This window comes from Eublepharis macularius, chromosome 11, assembly GCF_028583425.1.
Source record: "Eublepharis macularius isolate TG4126 chromosome 11, MPM_Emac_v1.0, whole genome shotgun sequence".
In the NCBI taxonomy this organism is placed as follows: domain Eukaryota; kingdom Metazoa; phylum Chordata; class Lepidosauria; order Squamata; family Eublepharidae; genus Eublepharis; species Eublepharis macularius.
In genome coordinates, this window is record NC_072800.1 from 56396312 (window position 1) to 56419686 (window position 23375).

General features: G+C 46.4%; 1 protein-coding gene across 2 annotated transcripts in view; it reads right to left on the reverse strand.

Annotated features, from left to right (window-relative positions):
• The window catches only part of SCIN (scinderin), a 74129-nt gene that overhangs the window by 14953 nt on the left and 35801 nt on the right, over nt 1-23375 (reverse strand). For both annotated transcript variants that reach the window (XM_054990891.1, XM_054990890.1), the window contains exons 5-8: nt 13373-13465; nt 11637-11769; nt 9988-10076; nt 9020-9235 (exon numbers count right to left, since the gene is read on the reverse strand). In XM_054990891.1, coding sequence (XP_054846866.1) covers nt 9020-9235; nt 9988-10076; nt 11637-11769; nt 13373-13465 — 531 coding nt within the window. The remainder of the gene's footprint in view (nt 1-9019; nt 9236-9987; nt 10077-11636; nt 11770-13372; nt 13466-23375) is intronic.

Consider the following 23375-nt stretch of genomic DNA (forward strand, 5'->3'; position numbering starts at 1 on the left):
CACGCCCCCGGCTTTCGCATAGCCCCCTTGTTAAGCCCCTCGTTAAAACAAACAAACAAACAAACAAACAAACAAACAAACAAACAAACAAACAAACAAACAAACAAAAAACCTTTATTCAGCGTTATAAATTCACCTGGAAAGGTGGGGGTCGGGTGGGGGGCCGTGCAGGGAGCCTGTCCCCAGGCCCGGGAGGCCATTGGGGGGGGGGTTGACTGCCCTTGTAGCCATTTTGTGCCTCTTCAGGGGCTTTGGCGCCATCTGGTGGTGGGTTATTTAAATAACTGCTGTGTGCTTGGTGACACACGACGCCACCAAGTGGTGCAATTGGATAGCAGTCAAATATTGTGTTGCGGGCTCACGACGCCACCAAGTGGTGCAAGGTTCTCAACTTGGAATCAATTATGCCACCCAAGAAGGGAGGGGGTCTGCCTAAAGGTAAGCAGCCTGTTAAAAGGCCAGCTCCTAGGAACCCACCCCCAACTCTGTCCTCTTCTGACGAAGAGGAAGGACCAAGCCGGCAGGAACTTATGGAGCGCCTGTTGGCGCTCGAGAGGGCAAAAGGGGGCATGGTGGCGGTGACGGAGCCCACTCAGCCGCGTAAGGGGCCCAAGCGGGTAGCAAAGGTAGGATTTAATAAGGACTTTGCTTCTCGCCTTTCTGCCCTCGAACGAATGTCAGGTGCGGTGGCAAGCGAGGGTGCCGGAGCCCTGGAGCAACCGACCACTTCTGCGGGGGTTACTGACAGCGGCCAGGACTGGCAGCCGGATGGCGGGCAAGTTGCCATCGCAGTGGACCCACCTATACCTGAGGGTAAGGATCCCCTGCCCCAACAGAGCGCCGCTTGGCCTTGGGGGCCCTGGGGACAGGCTGCTGCCTTGGGAGGGTCTCCCCCTTCTATGGCGAGTGCTTACCCCCCACAGGGTTGGCCTCTGGCGGGTCCAGTGGGGTTGCCCACCTACCACCAACAGGCTTCAGTTCTGCCTTCTACAAGCGGTGCAGCCAGTTGGGATGGTCAGTCCATGCTGCCTCCGGCATCGGGATGGCCTTATGGGCACGGCAGTGCTCTGGGTTTGACCCCTTATGCTGCTCAGGGTTACGGCATGGTCCCCTACAGGGCTTTGCCCCTGGGTGATACTGGTTTACCGCTCGGAGATCATCTGACGCAGGCCACCCGGGAGAAAATCATAAGGGGCGAGTATGTGGACGTCTTCACCCTTCTCTTCAGGGAACTGGAGAAGAAGGATAAGGACGATCTGGAGGACAGAGATAAGGAAAAGATCCGCAGGCGGCGGATTGACAGGACCTGGGCTCATTGGCTGCCCGGGTTCCTGGTTTATGCCGGGGTTCTGGCCAGGGCACAGCCACATAGAGCTCTCCCCCTTTTTCAATACATGAACATAATATACAGGGGGTATACAGATTTTGAGGGAGGGGCCTGGCTTTGCTACGATGAGGAATTTCGTATGCGTGCAGCCTTGACCCCAAGCTTGCCCTGGGATCAAATTTGGGTCCAGCTTTGGGTCCAGATTATGACCCCCTCCAAGTCCACCACTGGAGATAGGACAGACAGTGGGCATATGATTATTAGGCCCGCTCAGGGCTCAGGTTCCCGCGCCCTAGCGGGGCAGCAGGTTCAATCACGGCTGCTCTGCTGGGACTTTACGTCCAAGGGTGTGTGCCAGAGAAGGGCGTGCAAATTTAGGCACGAGTGCCCTACCTGTGCAGGACCCCATGCACATTCCGCCTGTCCCAGAGGGCGTCAGGGAGGACAAGGTGGAAGACGTTTTGGGGGCGGTGGGGGCCAGCGCCTGGTAAAGGGGCCCAGTCCAGTAAGGCTGAGGGTACTTGAGCGGTTGCTTCAAGCATACCCACGGCGCGTGGACGCTGAGTATTTACGTTTAGGTTTTGAGTTCGGCTTTAGGATCCCATTCCAGGGTCCCAGGACGCCTTTCATGGCAGCCAACCTTAGGTCAGTGGCTGGCATGGAGGATGTTGTCCGCCTTAAGATTTTAAAAGAGTGTGCGGAGGGCAGGGTCTTAGGCCCCTTTGATGCCCCTCCGGTCCCATCCCTGCATGTCTCTCCTTTAGGGGTGGTGCCAAAAAAGGCCCCAGGAGAGTTCCGCCTCATTCACCACCTGTCTTTCCCCAAAGGAGGGTCGGTTAATGATGGCATCCCTGATGAACTATGCACGGTGCACTACACTTCCTTTGACCAAGCGGTCAAGGTTGTGCGGCGGTGCGGGGTGGGAGCTGAGATGGCGAAGTGCGATATCAAGTCTGCCTTTCGCCTGCTCCCTGTTCACCCAGAAGACTTTGATCTTCTGGGTTTTGCATTTGAGGGCAAGTTTTATATGGACAGGGCCCTTCCTATGGGATGTTCCATATCTTGCTCTGCCTTTGAGCGCTTCAGTTCCTTTCTGGAATGGGAGCTGCGTCGCCGCTGTGCATGTACGGACACCTGTCACTATTTAGATGATTTCATGGTGTCTGGGCCAGCTGGCACGGGGCAGTGTGCCAGGCTGCTGACGGGGTTCATGGAGCTAGCTGAGGAACTGGGGGTTCCTTTGGCCCATGAGAAAACGGAGGGGCCAGCTGTGGTCCTGACGTTTTTGGGTATTGAACTAGACACGGTTCACCAGACATTGAGGTTGCCACTGGAGAAGGTGGTTGACCTTAGAGCCAGGTTGGAGGACTGCTTGGGTGGGGACAAGGTGTCCCTCCTGGAGTTGCAACAATTAGTTGGCCATTTAAACTTTGCCTGTAAGGCAGTTGCGCCTGGGAGGGCTTTCCTCAGGCGGCTGTGCGATGCTATGGGGACCTTGCGGTTGCCCCATCATCGCTTGCGAATTAACAAGGGGATGCGGGAAGATTTATTAGTGTGGAAGGAATTCCTTACCACCTTTAATGGGGTAACCTTCTGGAGGGAGGATCTGCTGTTAGAAGCAGAACTCCAGGTCACCTCTGATGTCTCCGGGTCCACAGGCTTTGGAGTCTTTTTCAGGGGGCATTGGTGTGCTGACCAATGGCCCGCAGATTGGGTTGCCCAGGGATTGTCCAAAGACCTTACGTTTTTGGAGTTCTTTCCCTTGTTAGTTGCCGTGTGGCTTTGGGGATCAGAATTGGCGAACCAGGCTGTCCACTTTTGGTGTGACAATTTGGCGGTAGTGCACGTGGTTAACACCATGGCATCTAGATCCCCCAGGGTGATGAGGCTGGTAAGAGCCTTCACACTGAAATGTTTACAGATGAACATTTTGTTTAGGGCCAGACACGTTCCAGGTGTTAACAATGGTGTGGCAGACGCTTTGTCTCGCCAACAGATGGAACGATTCTGGCAGCTTGCCCCTGGGCCGACAGGCAGCCAGCACGGATGCCCCAGGAGCTGTGGGAGCTTGGACGGAGGAAGTAGATAGGGCGATCCAGCTGTCCATTGCCCCCAGTACTCGCCGGAAAAAACGACCGTGCGGTAGGGCAGCTGTTCCAGTTCAGGGCGTCAATGGGGCTTCAGCAGTCATGGCCCATCCCGCCTGAGCACCTGATGCACTTTTGTGTAGTGCAACGGAGGCGGGGAATTGCTGTCAAGTCTATCAGGGGACAGCTGGCCGCTTTGGCCTTTGCCAGCAAAGCACGAGGCTTTCCTGAATTCACAGGCGCTTTCAGGATCCGTAAGATGCTGGAGGGCTGGGCCAGGGAAGTAAAAACGCCAAGTGACCCGAGGCATCCCATCTCCCCAGCGGTGCTGAAGGGGCTGGGGTCAGTGTGGGCGGAGGTATGCTCATCCGTGTTTGAGCGGAAGCTTTTCCACGCTGCTGCCTTAACGGCATTTTTTGGGGCCCTGCGAGTGGGTGAGCCGGTGGCCTCATCGCGTACAGACGCGTCTGGCCGGGCTTTGAATGCCCAGGACATTAAATTTGTTGGGGACAAAGTCTCCATTGGAATCAGAAGGTCCAAGACAGACCAGCGGCAGCGGGGGAGCACCTTGCTCTTGGGCCCCTGCTCTGAGCAGGAGCTGTGCCCGGTTAAGGCCCTCAGGGAATATGTCACGCTTCGTGGGGATGCCCAAGGGGTCTTATTCCGCCACGAAGATCAGGCCCCACTGACTAAATATCAGTTTTGGGCAATGACAGAGAGGGCTCTTAAGGAAATCGGCTTGTCGGGGGTCAAATTCGGAACCCACTCCTTCCGGATTGGGGCGGCCTCGACAGCAGCTGCTTTGGGATACCCTCAGCAGGCGATTCAAAGAGTGGGCAGGTGGCGGTCAAGGGCATTTCGGTCCTATGTTCGCCCCCTGCCTCAGTTTTAAAAGGCAAACTACTTGTTCTTTCCTCAGGTGCCGTGTCGGGCCAGGAGAGGAAGAGAATCCTGATTTGTGGCCACAGCATGGTGTTCTGGGCGGCCAGCCAAGCCAAGAGAACACACTTTGGATCCCAGCTGGGCCTGAGCGCTGTGGCCACCGTGGAGTGGCAGGGCAGGCGTGGTCTTAGATGGCCTGGCCTGCTGCCTCTCCTGTTTAGGGGACGGAAAGGTCCTCCCCCACACATTGTGGTCATTCACCTGGGTGGCAATGACCTTGGGCTGGTGCAGGGCAAGGCCCTGTCGGCACAGGTAGCGGAGGACCTTGAATACATAAGCAGCCGATGGCCGGGTGTGCTTATAGTATGGTCGGAGATGCTACAGCGAAGGGTTTGGCGGGAGGCCTTTGACACCAGGGCAATAGATAGGGCCCGACGCAAGGCTAACCACGCCATTAAGAGGTCTTTGGGGCAAGGCTTGGGTATTTATTTGCCACACCCTAAGATTAGGGCCGAGTTTGCCCACCTCTACAGAGGAGATGGTGTCCACCTGGCACCTGAGGGCAATGATATTTTCATAGATGACCTGCGGCAAGGGCTTCGGGTGGCTCTAGGCCACCTGTGGGGCGTGAGGGTATAAGCAGAGGCTTGACCCTTGCGGTGGCAGGAGATTTTGGGAATAGGGTACGGGCCGGTGAGCCCCTCTGGCATTTCCCCATGCGTGGGGTGCAGGGTCTGCCAGGACGGCGGGATGCTTTTGATGGCTCCTTGCTAGGAGGGCAGGCGCCTGAGGGGATCCCCAGGAGCAAGGCCTAACCTCATGCTAGACGGCTGGGGCGTAAAGGGTGCTTGAGGGGGGATCCTAGGCCTGGCTGCCGGGTTCCAGCCATTCAGGAGATGGCCTATACCCGGGGCAGGGGGGCTCGCCCAGACAGGCAAGGCGGTGGTCAATGGTATGACCCCAGGGCTTGACCTGTACCGCTTAGTTAGCTCTTGCCGTGCATTACGTTATGGTCATTTAATAAACGGCCCTTTATTCCAAGCCTGTGTCTGTCTCTTCCTTCCGGCTGGGGTTACAATGCGGCTCTCCCAGCGCGGCAGAATGCCGCTCACGCTGGGAGCCGTCCTTTGGAGCCCCGCCCGGTGGAAAGGAGACAGTCTCCCTTCCCGGGCATACGGGGCTTTGCTGGGGGGCGGAGCCTTGAGCCGTTTACTGGCTGCTCCGCCCTTACCCAGCGTTAGTCACTTCGATCGCTCGGCCCACCCACCTCACCCTGTTTTAGTGCAGGACTAGCTGGCTGCTGTATCCAGAGCCAGGTAGGAATTTTTCCCTCTTTTCCCTGATTGGCGTTTGGGAAGGGGGGTTTTTCGCCTACCTTGCACTAAAGGCAGTGTTAGAGTTATTGTTGGGTTGTGCTGTTCAGTTGTAGTTGGCAGGAGATTTTGGGAATAGGGTGCGGGCCGGTGAGCCCCTCTGGCATTTCCCCATGCGTGGGGTGCAGGGTCTGCCAGGACGGCGGGATGCTTTTGACGGCTCCTTGCTAGGAGGGCAGGCGCCTGAGGGGATCCCCAGGAGCAAGGCCTAACCTCATGCTAGACGGCTGGGGCGTAAAGGGTGCTTGAGGGGGGATCCTAGGCCTGGCTGCCGGGTTCCAGCCATTCAGGAGATGGCCTATACCCGGGGCAGGGGGGCTCGCCCAGACAGGCAAGGCGGTGGTCAGTGGTATGACCCCAGGGCTTGACCTGTACCGCTTAGTTAGCTCTTGCCGTGCATTACGTTATGGTCATTTAATAAACGGCCCTTTATTCCAAGCCTGTGTCTGTCTCTTACTTCCGGCTGGGGTTACAAAGGGAATAAAGTATGTTGCACCAATAGAAAAGTTTGTCAGATCCAATCCTACCCTAACAGATTTATTGTGCCATAGGTTTTGATGAACTAACTCATCTGGACAGATGTCCAAAATACTACTTTCCAGTTGTCAGTCACATGTAGACAGTTCATGGCTTTACAACAAATCACTTTACAACAAATCCAGTGTTTTCATAGGTATGGGTTGGGATTTGAAACATTAATTTAGGGGTTCTTCCCTGGAAAAAAAGGAAACACTGTCCTAACCTAACACTTCAACTGCTACACCAAGCTAGCAACAGGACTGGGATATTGCAAGGCTACCAACATAAAGCAAACTTATTTCACAAAAGAAAACTACATGAGGGCAGACGTGTAGTTTCCCTCTTGCTGCTGTAGCTACCAATACAACAAACCAGCAACAGGGCTTCCATATAGCGGGTTTCCCATTGTTTCCCTGCCCTATCCCCCTTAAGTAACCACCTATTCACCCCTCCCCACACACCACCAGGGCCTTTTCAGGATTTTTTAAAATGCCAATATGCCAATTTTTATATTGATACTTTATAAAAATAAGTGTAACTGATTCTCTGAATTCCCAGCTGTCATTTTTTAAAAAGTACGTCTCTAGCCCCATTCATAGCAGCCATGTTTTTTCTCTTATATCTCGGCTACAAAAATAACTACAGACATACCTTTTTAAAATGAAAACTGAGAATTCAATGAACCTGTGATACTTATTTTTATAATGTTATATTGATTCAGTTGCCAACTCGGCAATATTCAGTTGCCGAGTAAATAAAACAATAAAGCCCCTAATGGCAAGGAAAGGAGATGGTTGCTGTGTGGTTACTGTGTGGGTGGAACTGAGAAAACCCAACCTTTCCTGGCTACACAGCAGCCACTCAGGCTTTGCTAAGATCTTTCCCAAAACTTTAAAGCAAAACAGGTTTTAGAAAGACCAGGGAAAAGCCAGGAAAACCCCAGGAGGTGCACAAATATACCATGATGCTGTGGCTGTGGGGAAGCAGGAAAGAAGCCCACTTCCCAACAGCATCACACTTGTGGCAAGTAACATGGGGGGAAATGGCCCTGTAAATCTTTAAGATGCCACAATACTCCTTGTGATTTTGTTCATAAGGTAGTAACTTCCATGAGATCTGGGGCAAGGCTATCCACGGTGTTGATATCCCTTGCTCATCTTCCAGAGAGTAGATGGCAAACACTGTGCTTCCCTCTTCCAGACTTCCCTCACAACTACAACTCTGTGAGGTATGTTAGGCAGAGTGAGTGTGACTGGCCCAAGATAACTAAGAGCAGAACCACAAGTGACAAAAGGCACAGATTGGACACTTGTCAGCTTCCCTCAAGTTTTGATGGGAAATGTAGGCATCCTGGTCTCGCAGCTTGGCTCTCTGATTGCTGTCCAATGGACTTTTCAACTGTCACTTGTCCAACATTCCGCCAAGCTGCCTACATTTCCCATCAAAACTTGAGGGAAGCTGACAAGTGTCCAATCTGTGCCTTTTGTCACTTGTGGTTCTGCTCTCAGTGAGCTTCCGTGGCAGAGCGGTGATTTGAACTTGAGTCTCTCAGATCCTAGCCAAGTGTTTCTCAGTCAGAGTTCTGACATTGTGAAGGGCTCCATGACAAATTATGGCATAAATCAATTAAAACATTGAAATACCATGAAAAATTCCAAATATCCTTCAAAATATTGGAGTTATTAAGGTTATATTTAGTTTATTTGATTTTTATACCGCTTCTCTTCAATTAAGAGCTCAAAGTTCACATCAATAACAAATTACATCAATTAAAATCAGTAAAAATCACAGTAAAACATAGTGCAGATACATAAAACCACACTAGTCCCAACCTAAACTATAAAACCCTGCAGATGAACATAAAATTTAATTACAGGTAAGTACAGTGCTCAAAGACCCCACAATGGTATTGTGTCTATGTTTGTTTCACATTGTTACAGAGCACTGACAGTACAAATGACAATAATTTAGCAGTAATTGAATTGTGCTCCCCTCCTTTAACTTTTTCTGGCCTGTAAACTTTTTCATAGGTATGGGCTGGGATTTGAGAAATTAATTTAGGGGTTTCTCACTGAAAAAAAGGGAAACACTGTCCTAGTCTGACACTTTAACCACTACACTAAGGTAGCAACAGGACTGGGATATTAAAAGGCTGCCAACATAAAGCAAACTTACTTCATGGAAGAAAAGCTGGTTAGAATGATAGCGAGAAAAACACACTCACCTCTAAGGTATGCACCTGGAAAATATTTGGGTTTCCCGCTTTGGATTTACCCAAAGAAAAGTGTTGCTGCTTTCAAAAGCCTGCCGCTTTTTTCAGCTGAGGGGAGGAGGGGGTCCCCCCTCCCCTCAGCTGAAAAAAACAGCAGGCCGTTTGAAAGCAGCTTTTTTCTGCTGATGGGAGGGGATCTCCCACCAATCAGCTGAAAAGATGCAGGTGATTGAAAGCAACACTTCTCTTACTGCTTGCAAGCAACAAGAAAAGTGTTGTTTTCAAACTTCCCGCCCTGCTTTTTTCACTCAATGGGAGACGGAAGAGGGGGGGGGGTCCCTCCTCCACCTCTCACCAGGTGAAAAAAGTGGTGGGGAGGGACATTTGAAACTTTTCTTGCTGTTTGCAAATGCAAACAGCTAGAAAAGTGCTGTGGCTGCTGCTGCTTTACCCGAAGCTTCCCAAAGCAATATGAATCACTTCGGAAAGCTTTGCGTCAGGATTCCCGAATCGGCTCAGCAATGCTGGGGCCGATTTGGGAATCCTGAATTTTTCCAAATTGGGCCCGATTCAGGTTAAAAATCCAAACCAGAAACCCAAAGCACATACCCCTACTCACTTCCACTTTTCCTGAGCCATCATCCACCATGTTGTGCTGGGCGGCCATCTGTGGAGACTCGTGTAACTTGGTAGCATCAAACTCAATCTGCTCAATTCTTGCCACTCTTTCTCTGACATACACTTTCCCAAAGCCATCGCTTTGATCTTTATCCTTCCAGTCACAAAAGAATTGCTTGAAGATTGGTGTTTCACCTCCTTCAGGAAGAACCTGAATCTGAAATCAAAGATAATGTAAACGGAAAGTTGGAGAGCCTAAAGCTGTCTGAGTTCTTAAGAGTTTTTTTAAAAAAGGTATGGTGATCTACAAAGGAGAGAAACGGCTACTGGCTGGTCGAATCTCTGAATATTCCAGTATATAAAAGAAAGCTTCCACTTAACCACAGTTCAGGACCGTGGCATTCAGGGAAAGACACAGAGTTATTAACTATGAGAAAGCCAGTCTAGTGAAGAATATTTTAAGTAGCTTTCAGACAAGTACTAGCATTCTGGCAGGTTCACCTCTTCCCTTTTGAGCTTACTTGTGAAATACTATCATCTTTTTTCAGAAAGACTTGAGAAAATAATGTATAAGGCCACCTTCTGATTTCAGGACTGAGCTGAGATTTCACCCGGGGCTTCCTAGTTTATGTCCATAGGCCAAAGTCACGCTCAATACAAAAGAAGCACTTCTTGCAAGTCCTTCAGGTATAGGCTGAGCTTGACTTCTCAACTGAACCAATAGGGTTCTTGATGATCTCAGAGTTGGAGCCAGTCAGCACGGTGCACAGCCAATTTCAGCTGCCCACATGTACAACTATATGTTTCCTCCACGGTTTGAACAAAGTGAGGATGCTTTGAGAGAGACCTTGCTACTCCTGCATGTTACCGGCTATGGGAGTTGAGCTGACCTCATATCCTTAGTCAGTGTGACTTTAGGAATTACCTGAATTAAAAGGGAAATTCTGGCTGCTCCTCTTGTAGGCATACCTGGGTGTTGGCAGGATAATTCATTTGCTGTATGAATTCTTCAGCAGATTTCATGGCTGCCTTTCTCTCGTTTGGATTAGCATCCTTGCCTTATTACGATAAAAGAGTAGTGAGGGTTACAGTAGAGGAAATGGAGGCAAACTTCCAGACTGCAATTTTTTAAGCTCTTGACAGACACAGATAGCACATCAAAAAGACTTCATACTGGTGTTTCAAAAACTCACATCTTTTAAAACTGTAGAACTTTAGATTTTCAGTGATTTTGACAATGGTATTTGCTTTGGACCAAGGAACATGCAATAATAGCTTGAATTAAACCAATCTAGTTAGTTTCCTACATTCTGTGCTGTTTTGGCCAATTTCTACTGATTGTTGCACCAAGCAAGCAGGCAATATGTTGTCTTCTGAGCATGTTGCTTCAATAGACTCAAGAGAAAAAAGAAAACAGCAATGCCACAGAGAAAGGAGGGACTGAGATCCCTGGAAGAGTCCTTATTATGTGTTATACTGAAAGTCATGTTTCCTGTCAAAGCTGACGATTTGTTACATGGAACCAGGAGGTAAAAGATAAAGGTAGTCCCCTGTGCAAGCGCCGAGTCATTACTGACGCATGGGGGGACATCACATCATGACGTTTTCTTGGCAGACTTTTTGTTACAGGGTGGTTTGCCATTACCTTCCCCAGTTATCTACACTTTACCCCCAGGAAACTGGGTACTCATTTTACCGACCTTGGAAGGATGGAAAGCTGAGTCAACCTTGAGCCAGCTGAATGAACCCAGCTTCCACCAGGATTGAACTCAAGTCGTGAGCAGAGCTCGGGCCAGGAGACTGAGTTGTAATTGCCTACCTATAAATTCACTTGGTGGCAAGTCACTATCCTTCAGCATCAGTTCCCATTTTAATTTAATTTTAATTTAATTTATTATATTTATATTCCGCCCTCCCTGCTTTCGCAGGCTCAGGGCGGATAACAAAATACAAATGTCACATACCATTAAAAACATCTAAAGCATTAAATGGTACATTTAAAAACATTTAAAAGCATTAAATGGTACAGCTGTTCTACCGCACAGCGGTTCTACCAAAGCAAATACATGCAGTAGTAATGAGTTTTGAAATGCCAAGTAAAGGGGAATGGAGAATATATGGGAATGAAAGTTAAGGATCGTTAAAGCTGTTATCTTATTTACCTGTACATAGATTTTTACCACACCCTTCTCCCTTGGAACTCAAGGTGACACGATTCTCCTGTACCCAATTTTATCCACATAGCAACCTGATGATATCGTTTTGGCTGACAGAGAGAAAGTGGCCCAGCTTTATGGCACAGTGAAACTCTGAGCAGGGTTTTCCCGATCCTTGCCTGTCGCTCTTAATGCTCTGGCCCTGATCCAATAACTGGTTCTGGGAACAGGAGCGGCAATATCTACGCAAAGCTCCTCTGTTTGTAACAACTTCCCTGCTTTTTGGGAATCAATCCCAGTGCAGGATGATTCTTTTGAATGCCCAGGTTGATTCTACCAGTGAAGGAAGCAGAGACCCTGCAGATGTGCAGAAGTTCCTTCTGCGTGAGACTTTGGATCTGCACACAGAAACTGTTATTTTTTTTAATGTAAAAAAGCAAAGCAAAGAGATTTGTTACATACCTTTCCATACAAATATCTTTCTAGCTACACCATGATCGAGTATAAAACACTCTTCAGACAAAAGCATTGCCCTCAAGAAAGGGTTTTCCTCAGCCACAACTGAAACCTTCATGGACCCGCTTGCATCTGAAACCTGACAAGAAGCTCATGTTAACACCAAGTCAAAATCCAGAGTATTTTAGTAACCTTGTTTGGATCATGTTACCATTATGCTTGTAATGCTAATAGCTGGTCTAAAAGAAGGGACATGATTACCGAAAACCAAGCACTTATCCAGCACTAACATGTTAACAGCAGACAGAACACTTGAATGGAACACTCAGTATTACTAATGCTTTTTAAACCAATTTACAAGACTAAACAAATGATAAAAAGACAGAAACTTGGTAGCTGGTTTCATTGGATTTTCTTGTAGGCTATGTTCTTTTTTCGTTACAGCAATGCTCCTTGAAGTATTTCAGACCTTACTGCTCCTTTAACTCCTGGACTATGGGTTTCTTGAGGAGTTGTCTCCAAACAGGAGAGGGAGCTAGGATTGGTGACACTGAGCTCTGATTATGGATACAGGTAGGGAACTGCTGTCCTGAAGAGAGTTTACTGTAAAACGTATTTTGTTAGCTGGAAAAATAGAAGAAAATAGGAGTGACTACATGGAACTATATGGAGGAGAAGGGGAACAGGGGAGCTTAGTAGAAGGGCCAAGGGGCAGAACTAGATGAGAAAAGGGATATTAATGTTTTTAAACCTACAAAGCCACAGTTTGGATCAGAGCTGCAGTGCAGCATGGGGAGAAGTGCTTTACGCCTCCTCCCCAAACTGTTATGGCCATAATAGGGGCTTGTTTCCATATTAGGGCTAATAGCTTCTGGGGACCAAATTCCTATGTGGAAAATAATACAAGTGGAAAGGGCTCACCACCACCCTACACCATAACCTCAACCCAATTCAGAGCCCTTTAAATCTTAAAATATGTTGGGAGAGCCAGGCATTTGATCTTTGCCATTACATACAGTTGGTCCTTCAGAGAGGCAAGAGGAAAGGGAATCCCATCTGACAGTATGCATCATCTGGAACTAAGTTAGTATAGTTATCAAATGTTATCAGCATCTGACAATTCAGAAAGAGAAAAACTGCCTCGTCAGAACTTGCTAAAGAAAAATGTAAACAGAGTCACAGTTGGGATGGTTTCCTGTTACTCTGGGGGAAATAGGCAAATCATTCCACTTCGTTACCGAAAGAGGGAGCTGTGCTATTGTGCTCCATGATTTTGCAGGCTCCTTTTTTCAATATACTGTTCTTCTCTCAGTTCTCACCACAGTATGCGATATAAACCAAAAGACGGCAAAAATTCACACCAAGGAAATGGATCCTTTCAAACTGACTGTCCCTTTTAAAAAAGAAGAGAACCTCCACAAAAAACACAGTAGCCTTTGCACCCCACCCTATATTGATTGGGGAATATATAAACCAAACTAGCAAACTAGTTAAATGGAAGCATTTATAAATAAATGGCCTGATATTCTGCTCTCATAAATTAGCTTAAAAGGTACTGATCATATAGCATAGGACTGCATGGTTAAACTTTCTAGGCGTGCAAGGAAGAGCTTTCAGGCTGCATTGCTTCCCAGTTTTCACACTGATTTCAAAGGACTTCAAAGAGTGCAACTCTGCTTAGGTTGGCACCATCAATGTACCTATAATACAACCCTAGGAAAAGGAGAGGATTCCATTCTTACCATGTAGAGTTTAGCAATTCTCCTGTTGGTGATATCAGCAGCTTCATCATCATTGTCATTGCCCTCCTGAAGTTCAGGCTTGCGTCCTAGAACCTTCAAATATTTACAAAAAATGACAAAAGAAATTGTATTGCAAAGGGAACACAACTCTTAATAAAGCTACTTTGATTTTACTGGTTCACATCTCATCCCAGCCTTGAATTGACTAGCCACTTCTTGTCTCAGCATCCCACTTGCAAGAAGGGGAAAACTACAGTGACCTACATATTTATAATGATTGCAGGTACAAGGCATATCCTTGTGGTTCAAATGAAAGGAGAGCAGCACCAAAGCTCTAAGGCCCAGGAAAAGACCACTCTTATACATATCTTAAGCAGATGTACACCTTAAGCACATCTTTACCTCTTTTTACATTGTTAACATCTTTAGACAGCTTTCTCTCTGAGTTCAGGCAGAAACTTTGCACAGTGCCATCTTTCATCTGATTTCTGCTTTAAAACCTTGCCTTCCTTTTGGGGAAAACAAGGCACAGCATGGCCACTGATTCAAACAAGTCTGTTCGGGTAAATTTAGCCTATGCAAAGCTACTGAAGCCAAGCTTCAACAGAGCAAAATGGTAACCCAGTAGGGCTGGGTAGCATAAATGAAGTATCTTTTACTCGCTCCACACAGGCCAGAGAAAGGCCTGTTTAATTTAGCTTAATGTCTAACCAGTAAAATGTTTAAACAAGATAAGTACAATATAATATCATCTGTCCACAGTAGATATGCATAGAGCAGAGGGTCCCCTTGTTGACAGTGTAAATATTTGACAAGGGGGAACTGCATGAGGCTGGCTGTGCAAAGATAATTGTAGAGAATATTTAAAATGTTTCAAACCAGCAGGTACCTAAGTAAATTTTGGCTCAGCTAGGTAAGTCACTGTAAGGTCTGTAGAAGGTTGTACCAGGTTAACTTCAAATATGGTTTCACTTCTCTGTGGCATCTGGAACTGGCAATAATTTGGTATGCACACATGACCCCCATCATTCAGTGCCATACAGATAAGATTATACAGATAGATTAGTACACCAGGGAAAATTCTTGTCATGATGACAAGAAATGGGCTCGTGAAAACCCTTCCTTTATGGGTGAATCACTTTCACCTATAAACTATTTGTATATGGAATCAGAGCTGGACTTAAAATGGTCAGGATATCCAGACACCTGTCAAGGGTTATTTACTCAGCAAGTCAAATGTACAGGACAAACAGTTCATCTGTGCTTGTAAAGCTGCCATGTTGATTTGCATGGCCAGTCTTGCTTCAGTTTTGTTCTTATTCATGAGGAAATCAACAATATTGGTGCCTGTCCTACAAACAGTATGTGAGTGCCAGTGATATTTGATACCATAAAATAATCAAATTATGAAATGAGTTCATTTGATAGTGCTACATCATGCAAACAAATCATGCATGAAAGTGAAGTTTGTGACATTCAGCCATGGACCAGTTTACCCCAGCCCACGTAATTTGAATATGACATGAGGCTTGATGGACGGGGCTGAGGTGGGCGGCTCAGCCAATCCAGATAGGGCAGCAGGTGATGTGATTAGCTGCCCTTTTCCTCAGTCTCCATTTGTGGAGAAGGTTGTCCCACCCTCCCTCCCTAAATACATTATGAGACCAGCTGGTTGCCAATTGGGGCCGAGCAGGAATTTTCGGGGCTTCCTTCACATTGGCAAGGGAAGGGGGTTTGTTTTTCACCTGCTCCACGATGACTGCAGTGGTAGGGCTTTAAATAGGTCTGGTTAAAAGCTGGTTAGGCCACAACTAGTCAGCAGGAATAGGGCGGGTTGCTCAGGATAGGTAGGTTTAATCGGCAAACACCCGGAGGCATCTCAGTGATAGGAAGGGGAGTGCCCAGACCAAGCCATCACATGCCGGGCAGTTGGGTGGTGCTGTGAAGGAGCACCCCAGGTGCTGAGTGGCATCTCCTGAACCTAGTGGGTGCTTTGTGGCCCGCCAGGGGAGGCGGATGAAGCTGGCACCTCTCAGCAGAGGAGGCTGTGCAGGCTATGATAAACGAGGTAGGTGAAAATCACCAGCTAAGTTTGGAGCCAGGGTGGACCTGCCAGGCGGGCATTCAAGGAGGATGCCTAGTGCAGCCTGCCCTCAAAATAGTCAGCTTATGGTTTAAGCGGTTGACGGAGATCAGCAATTTAAAGTTAAAAGTTAATAAAGAAACTAGTTGAACCCACATAATCGGTGTCTGATCTTTATTGCATCGGGTCATATTTAGGATGCTGGGGCCAGGACCTACGCTACAAATGCAATAAACGAATGAGGTATCTGGAAATCAAACAAATGGGAGGGGCTGTCAAAAACATTCCTCACCTGGGGCCCTAAGAGAGTCAGCCCTGTAAAGACTCCCTCCCAAGCACTGATACTTTGCAATCATTTCTAACCACCTTCCTACTGTCCACCGTACAGAGCTGCCCACAAAATAAACACTTAGGGGCTCTTCACACAGACATATAACTAAGTAGCAATTGCAGGAAAAAGCCAACCCAGGCTGACATCCAGCCATCTCAGACTGTAGCAGTGGTCTCAGCATACTTTTGGTATACACAGGGTTGATCCAGAATATAAATGAGAAGCTCATCCAGGCTGAATGCTGTATGACGTGCTAGGATGCAAATAAATGCTATGTTGTGGGCTGACACGGCCAGAAGCCAGCATGGGAAGATGGCTGCCACTCACTCATGCTCAGACTTTCATCTGGTTTATTTGCCATGTTTCTAATGTTGAAAGACAAGCATCAAACACATTTGAAACAATGGAAGGAACAATGACAGATTCCAAAGCTTTCATACAATTATATCTCAGAAAAGGGATCTTTTCTCACTCAAGACGTAAACTGCACGTCCTACAAGAGTTTGTTCACTTAGCACACCAAGCATGGGGAATGGAATGCTTAATTCCTAGCTGAAAAAGCTGAGGTTGATGGGAAGACAGACAAACAAGAAAATGTGACTTGCCAGCAAGGATGTCATTTGAAGGTTAACACAGAACTTGCTAGCAACAGCATTCCAGTTTTTACATGCTTGAACTCAGTGATATTAGTTCCACAAAATAAGTTTGTATTTATTTTACAATATGGGTTATCAGCTCAGTACCCGGAAATGAACCAGAAACACCTGTTACAGCCCCGAGAAGCAAGTCCCAGCTCTTTAAAGACTGCATTCAAACATTATAAAAGAAGTCCAGTATGCTTTTGATGACGAGCCCACGTTTAATCTTGGGGTTGCATATTCCCTCCCCACTCCCCTTGGGTTAAACTGTGGCTAAGAATCACAATTTGTGTACAGGAAACAACCCCTAAGAAATCAGGACAAATTGTGATGTGATCAAAGCCTTCTTAAACCAGGATGTCTGCATGGGGGTGGGGGGGTTAGTGGGCAAATCCAAGAATAAACCAGTTTGTGTTCTTGTTATGAACATACTGGAATTTGTTTGGGACATCTGAATATCTGAAAACTTGATCTCAGATGTACACCTAAGATAAAAACAAAACAAAAAAAGAAAACTATATGAAGAAATAACTTTACAGTTTACTACTAGTGTCGTTTTATAGTCCACACAAACTGTACGGTGATTCTAAAAATGATGAGGTTAAAAAACATTTCTCTGCTGTATATTTGTTGGGAGGATTACAAGCCTTTGAAATGAGTGGATACTGAATTTACAAGCTGATCTCCAGAACCGTGAGGTCTAGAAATTTACTTTCTTGTTAAGAAAAAGCTAACATTACGGAGAAGTAAAGGAGCAAGCCTGGTGATACCTTAGAGATCAATTTTTAAATTTATTTTTTAGTGTAAGCATTTGGAGACCACAACTTATTTCATCAGATGCAGGGAGTCCAGTTATTAACAATGAAGCACTAGAAGGCAGCTGTCATAATATTTGTGATCAGTACCTTTTGTGCCCACACTGGCTCTTCACTGGAACTCTCTGATTACACAAGATATTAAATGTGAATGAGGTGGGGGGGGGGATTCAAGTTTAATGTGTTTCCAGCACTCACCTTCAAAACAGTCTGTGTGTGGAAATCGGCTTCCCCGGCATGCGCATGGAAGTGCACATGATTTTTCCCAGCATGCTTTTGCAGGCAGAAATGGGCCACGGAGGGCAGGCTGTTCAATCTCACTGCCAGTTCCAAGTGTCTGCCCACAACACACACACAGAGTATAGCAGCAAAAAGCAGTTCTGTGTGTGTGCACGTGTGTGTGTGTGTGATATTTATCAGAGCACTGCAGAAGAAGAAGCTAACCTGTTCCAGACCATTTCCCTGTTATTCCCCATGACTGCTTTAAAGCCCATTAAGTCACAAAGACAGGCTCCTGTACTGTACCAGTGCCAATTATCTGTATCTCTTCTGGAGCTTAAATTAGCACCAAGAGCCATTTTCAATTGGACAAATGGCAAAGGGTGTGTGTGTGGGGGGGGGGGGGGAATAACCTCATCTTACCCAAGTGTCATGACGACCCAAATCCTTATGGGATCCCCACAGCTGCTTTTTGCAGCTAAATTACACTTCAGAGATCAAATCCTGAATCCCCATGATCACATGTAGCTTGGCCCTGTGCTACTGGCTATTTTTATATATAAATAAAGAACCCTGAGGCAAATATATTTTAAAAATTATGAATATTGAATTTAAAATTATGAATATTCAGTATAGATATGGCATACTAGGTTATATAGCATATGGTTGTTCTGGTTTTGAAACGGGGGGCCGGGGAGTGGCAGGCCATTCCAGGCACTTAGGTCCAGCCTTTGGTGGCAAGTGGTGCCCGTCTCTAAAAGAACAGTCCACTGTGCACACCTGGATACTCCTTTTTTATGCTCTTTAACTACCAGAGCTTCGTTTACACTTCAAATGCTGAGTATTTACTCACTATAAACAAGCAAGGGCATTTCCTTTCCTGTTATGAAAATAACCTGCTCTGCGTAGCAACTACCAGTTCTTCCTTCTAGGAAAGTCTGGACTCTTACTTGTCTCTCAATAGACAAAGACCATAGAGACTGGGGACTAGGAAAGGAAGGAAAAGTTTTGTATAATGAGATCTCACTTCAAAAGTTTTAAAGGCAAGCAAAGGAGTCTGGTATAAACATGAAAAGTTTAGGTAACATTCAAGATTGTTTAGTTTAATAAAATATAAGTGCTTTATGTGGTGTGCGATTTGCTTCTAGTTAACATTCCTAATACACTGCAGCTTTCCTCTTGCACACAGTTAAGCAAAGTTATCCATTAACTAAGCAATGTACCTTGTAAAATGTCCCAAAATAGTAAAAATATCAAGCTATAAAATTACACATAGTATATTCTAAATGCTGTCTTTGGTTTTAATTAACTTATTTTAGGGGTTAGTCAACCAATAAATCATTGCTTAAGAAATATGTGAAATACCAATGTGAAATATAATGGGAAATTTGATCTAAATTTTTAAAAATTATTGATTTAAAATAAACCCAACATGATCATGGCCAGGTCATTAACTCTTAGGCAGGCTGTTCTATGGCTGATTCCGCACACATTGGATAATGCACTTTCAATGCACTTTATCAATCGTTTGAGGTGGATTTTTTGTTCCGCACACGAAAAAATCCGTTCCAAATGATCTATAAAGAGGATTGGAAGTGCATTATCCAACGTGTGTGGAATCACTCTATGCCTCATAAACCACAGAGAATAATCCATGTAATACTTTTCATTAGGCCCAACCAAGTAACACAAAAAGTTCTCAAAAGCTTGTGCACTGTTATGTGCCATTGGGTTCAAGGCTGCAATCCTATGCACGTTTACATAGGCAGGACTGCCAGGTGTTCGCTCAGCAACAGGCAACCTCCCCTCTCTGCCTGTTCTCAGACAACTGACCAGCAGAAGAAAACTGGAAGGGGGGCAGATGCCACACATGTGGCAATGTCATTTTTAGAAGCCATATCCTCTAGTAATTTCCTCAACCTCTACTATCTTTACCATAGAGACTGGGGAAATTCTTAGAGCGTCATGGACACAGCAACATTACTTCCAGGAGATCACCCAGAAGTATTGCTGCTGTGTCAATGACACTTCCCCTCCCCATGACCCCCCTTGAAAAGCTCCCATGCTGGCAATACTATATATGGGTGTAACTCTTAAATTATGGGACTTACTTCTAATTAAATATGCATATGATCATACAGAAATTCCCTGGCAGCTGAATTTGCCAAAGCTTTAAAAAGGCAGCAGCAGCAGCAAATCTGATTTCCGTTTTTAAAAAGAACTCTCTAACATACCATTCAACAGCAACTCTAGAGCTATAGTTTAACTTCTTATGGTCAGCAAAATCAAGGACTGCCATGTTTTCTTAATCAAAGAATACAATAGGAGAACCTTCCCTGTGGTGGTAGAAAGTGTCATCAAGTTGCACAGAAACCCTATACGGTTTTCAAGACAAGAGATGAACAGAGGTAGTTTGACATTGCCTTGCCTCTGCATAGCAACCCTGGCCTTTCTTGGTGGTTTCCCATCAAAGCACTAACTAGGGCCAACCCTGTTTAGCTTCCAAAATCTAACAAGGCTTGCCCGGGTCATCCCAGTCAGGGCAACTTTTCCTGTGGGCTTCAGCAAACAGATTCAACTGGAAGCTACTGGTTAAAACTAGATCAATTCCTTAGATTTAGACTTCCTTAGAATTCTTTTTTTTTTAATAAATTTTTTTATTTTTCATAACTACAAAACACTACACAGCACTACACAAGACTATCACAAGGAAAGGGGAGAGGGAAGGGACAAAGGGGGATGGAAAAAGAAAGGGGGGGGAATGAACTACAAACACTAAACACTACACTTCAATGTTTTCCCTTCATACTGTCATAATACAAAAATAGCTCCATAGGATAATGATGGAGTGGTTAATCATACAGAGAATAAACATTTCAAATTCTGATTAAACTTTCCTCCCCCTTCTAGGTCCCGGATGCAATTCTCTCTGTGCAACCGCTGTTGCGGTGCTCTCCTCCCCCTCCCCCCCCCCGGCTTCTCCTTTTCTTCGTTCTCGGTGCAGCAGAGTTCCGGGTTTTTATTCTCAAAATCCTTTAGTTGATCTTCTGATAGTATCTTATAGGCCTGATCTTTATATCTAAACCATATTCCTTCCGGGAATAACCATTTGTACTTTATTCCATGGTCCCTCAGAAGAGCTGCAAACTTTTTATACTTAAAACGCCTTTTCCGGACTAGAAATGGAACGTCCTTCAAAATCTTGACTTTCAAACCCAAAAAGTCCAAATCCGCATTGTATGAGTTATATAGGATGGTGTCCCGAATCTTTTTAAATGAAAAGTCAATAATGATCTCACGAGGCAACTGTCGCTTTGTTGCATATTTTGAAGAAGCCCGACGGACCTCCAAAATGGCGCTTTTAACCTCTTCTTTAGTCATCCTCGCGGGTATCGCCAATAGTTCCGAGACCACCTCCCACAGATCCTCATTTTCCTCCTCTTTCACGTTTTGGAGACGCAAAATTGTCTGCGTTCGTTCCATCTGTAGCCCGATCAGCTGGTTCTCAACCAACTTCAGCTCCTTTTTTGCAGCCTTCACAAGTGACGCACTTTCCAGAGCAGACTTCTCTGCCCCCCCGCTGCTTCCTTAATGGTTTTCACTTCGCTTTCAATTAAGCCCACCCTTTGATCAGTTTCGTTCAGCTTGTCAACAAAGGGTTTTATGGCTTCCACCACCGCCCTGCGCACCAACTCTTCGAGCGACTCTCCCTTCAAAGTAGCCGAGATTGACTTACCGAGAGCGGGACTTTGCTTCTTTGCTGCCATTTGGGGGGGGGCGCCAACAAAATTCTGGAACTCAGCGAAGGGGAAGAACGAGTCTTCTTCAGATCAACCTCTCCTTCACGAACGCTTGTAGAACAGAAGGGATTCGCTTGTTTACGGGCTTCCGCCTGTTTCTTTTATTTGCCGTTTCTCGTTGCCCGGCGGCACTCAAGGCGCCGCGCACGTCTGCCGGCCTCCATAGGGACAAACGGGCAATTCCCCCCCCCGCATTGATTTCGGGGAGTTCTTCCCGCAGCGTCCCAGACCCTGGCTCCCTCCCTGGGAGTCCTGGGGGCTAATCCTTGCGGATCAGCCGCCCGGTCAGGGTGCCCGGTCGTTTCCTCCCGGACCAGCCGAGAGGAGCGTCCGGCATGGCTGAGAAAATGAAACCGAATCAGACTTCCTTAGAATTCTTTAGAGCTAAAATTAGGTCAATTCCTTACACTTTTAAAAAGAGTAATTTCATGAATATGTAGAAAATCAAATTCCTAGCCCATTTTTCAGTGGTAAGAGAGGACCTCCTTCTTCCTTTTTCCGATTTGGAAATCTTCAGTATTTCTGACTCGGGGCCAGCATGCATACCGAATCAAAGCTTCCCAAAGCATTTGTAATGCTCCGGGAAGCTTTGGGGGGCCCGGGGGTTACGTTTAAAGGGCCCTTTCACAAGCAGCAGGGTCCTTTAAACTTTTCCATTCCCCATCCTTACCTCCCCACCCCCACTTACCTGGCACCGGCTGGAGGAGGAGACCCTCCCGCCTCCTCGATGGCCTCCGGCGGCAGCAGCAGCCCTCTCTGCCGGCCAGCTGTGCCGGCTGCGTGGCGACGGCGGCAGAGAAGTCCCTCTCTGCCAGCCAGCCACACCGGCCTTGGCAGCACGGCAATGGCGGCAGGGAAGGCCTTCTCTGCCGGCCAGCCATGCCGGCCGCGGCTGTGCGGCAGCAGGGGAGGCCTTCGACGGCCAGCTGGCCAGCGTGGCATTGGCAGCTGGAGCCTGACCAGGTAAGTGGGGTGGGGTGAGGAATGGAGTTAAAGGGTGGGGTGGGCCTTCCCCTCCTCTGTCACTTCAGTATGCTCCAAATCTTTATGGAGCATACTGAACCGACTTAGAAACCCAAATCCGAAGCAGCATGCCGCTTCGGATTTGGGGATTTTTTCCAAAACTTTTTCCCACTTTGGGTAAACCTGAAGCGGGAAGTCTGAATATTTTTCAGGTGCACACCCCTATCCAACACCATGATTGAAAGCCAAGAAAGACTGCCTCGAAACTGCAGCTGGCATGAGCAGAGCCGGTTATGAGAATGGAAACTCATTCACACAAACACCCTACCACAACAATTAATCTCATCATCATGACTGTATTGTCTTCAAAAATTCTCCCAACAGAACATGACATCCTGACCATGAGATTTTTGCAAGTTGTTCCTGGATGCCGCGAGACAATAAGTTTCATATTTGAGTCTGAATATTGGCTCAGCATAACAAGAAAATGGAAACGAATCATCAGAGGATTAGTTTAAAGCTCCTTGGAACTATTTGTAGAAAACAGACACGGAAATTGTGCGTAAAAAAACTGACAGCTATTTACATTAGAGAGAACAGCTATACTTTCTGCAGGGAATCAGCTAGAAAGGCTGCAAACATCCCATGAACATGTCCATACAGCTGAGTGATAGCACAAAACAAAAACAGCAGAGAACAAGCTATCATTTTCAATGACGTAAGTCACTATAAATTGATCTTCATTTCATGCATGCAGAATCTTCATCTACTGTAACTTTTAATAAGACAAAACCCTTGTGAATTACCTCCTGTTGTTTTTCTATGTGCAGCGTATCTTGATCTTGAGTGCCTCAGTGTTGTCGAGAACAGGGCTTTTTTTGTGTGCATGTGGCAGTACAAACTGGGTCACAGCACCTTATAGGAGATTCTCCCAAATTCTGAGCAGGAAATCAGTGCAACCACATATATGAGTACCAGCACCTCTTTATTATTATTTATTATTGTTGTTGTTAATTATTTATGTTATTTATAGTCCACCTTTCTCACTGAGACTCAAGGCAGATTACACAGTGTGAATCAATGCAGTCAATTTCAAAGATACTTCAATAGACAATGTAACAGAGTATATAAATGTAAATTTGCAAAGATTTAAA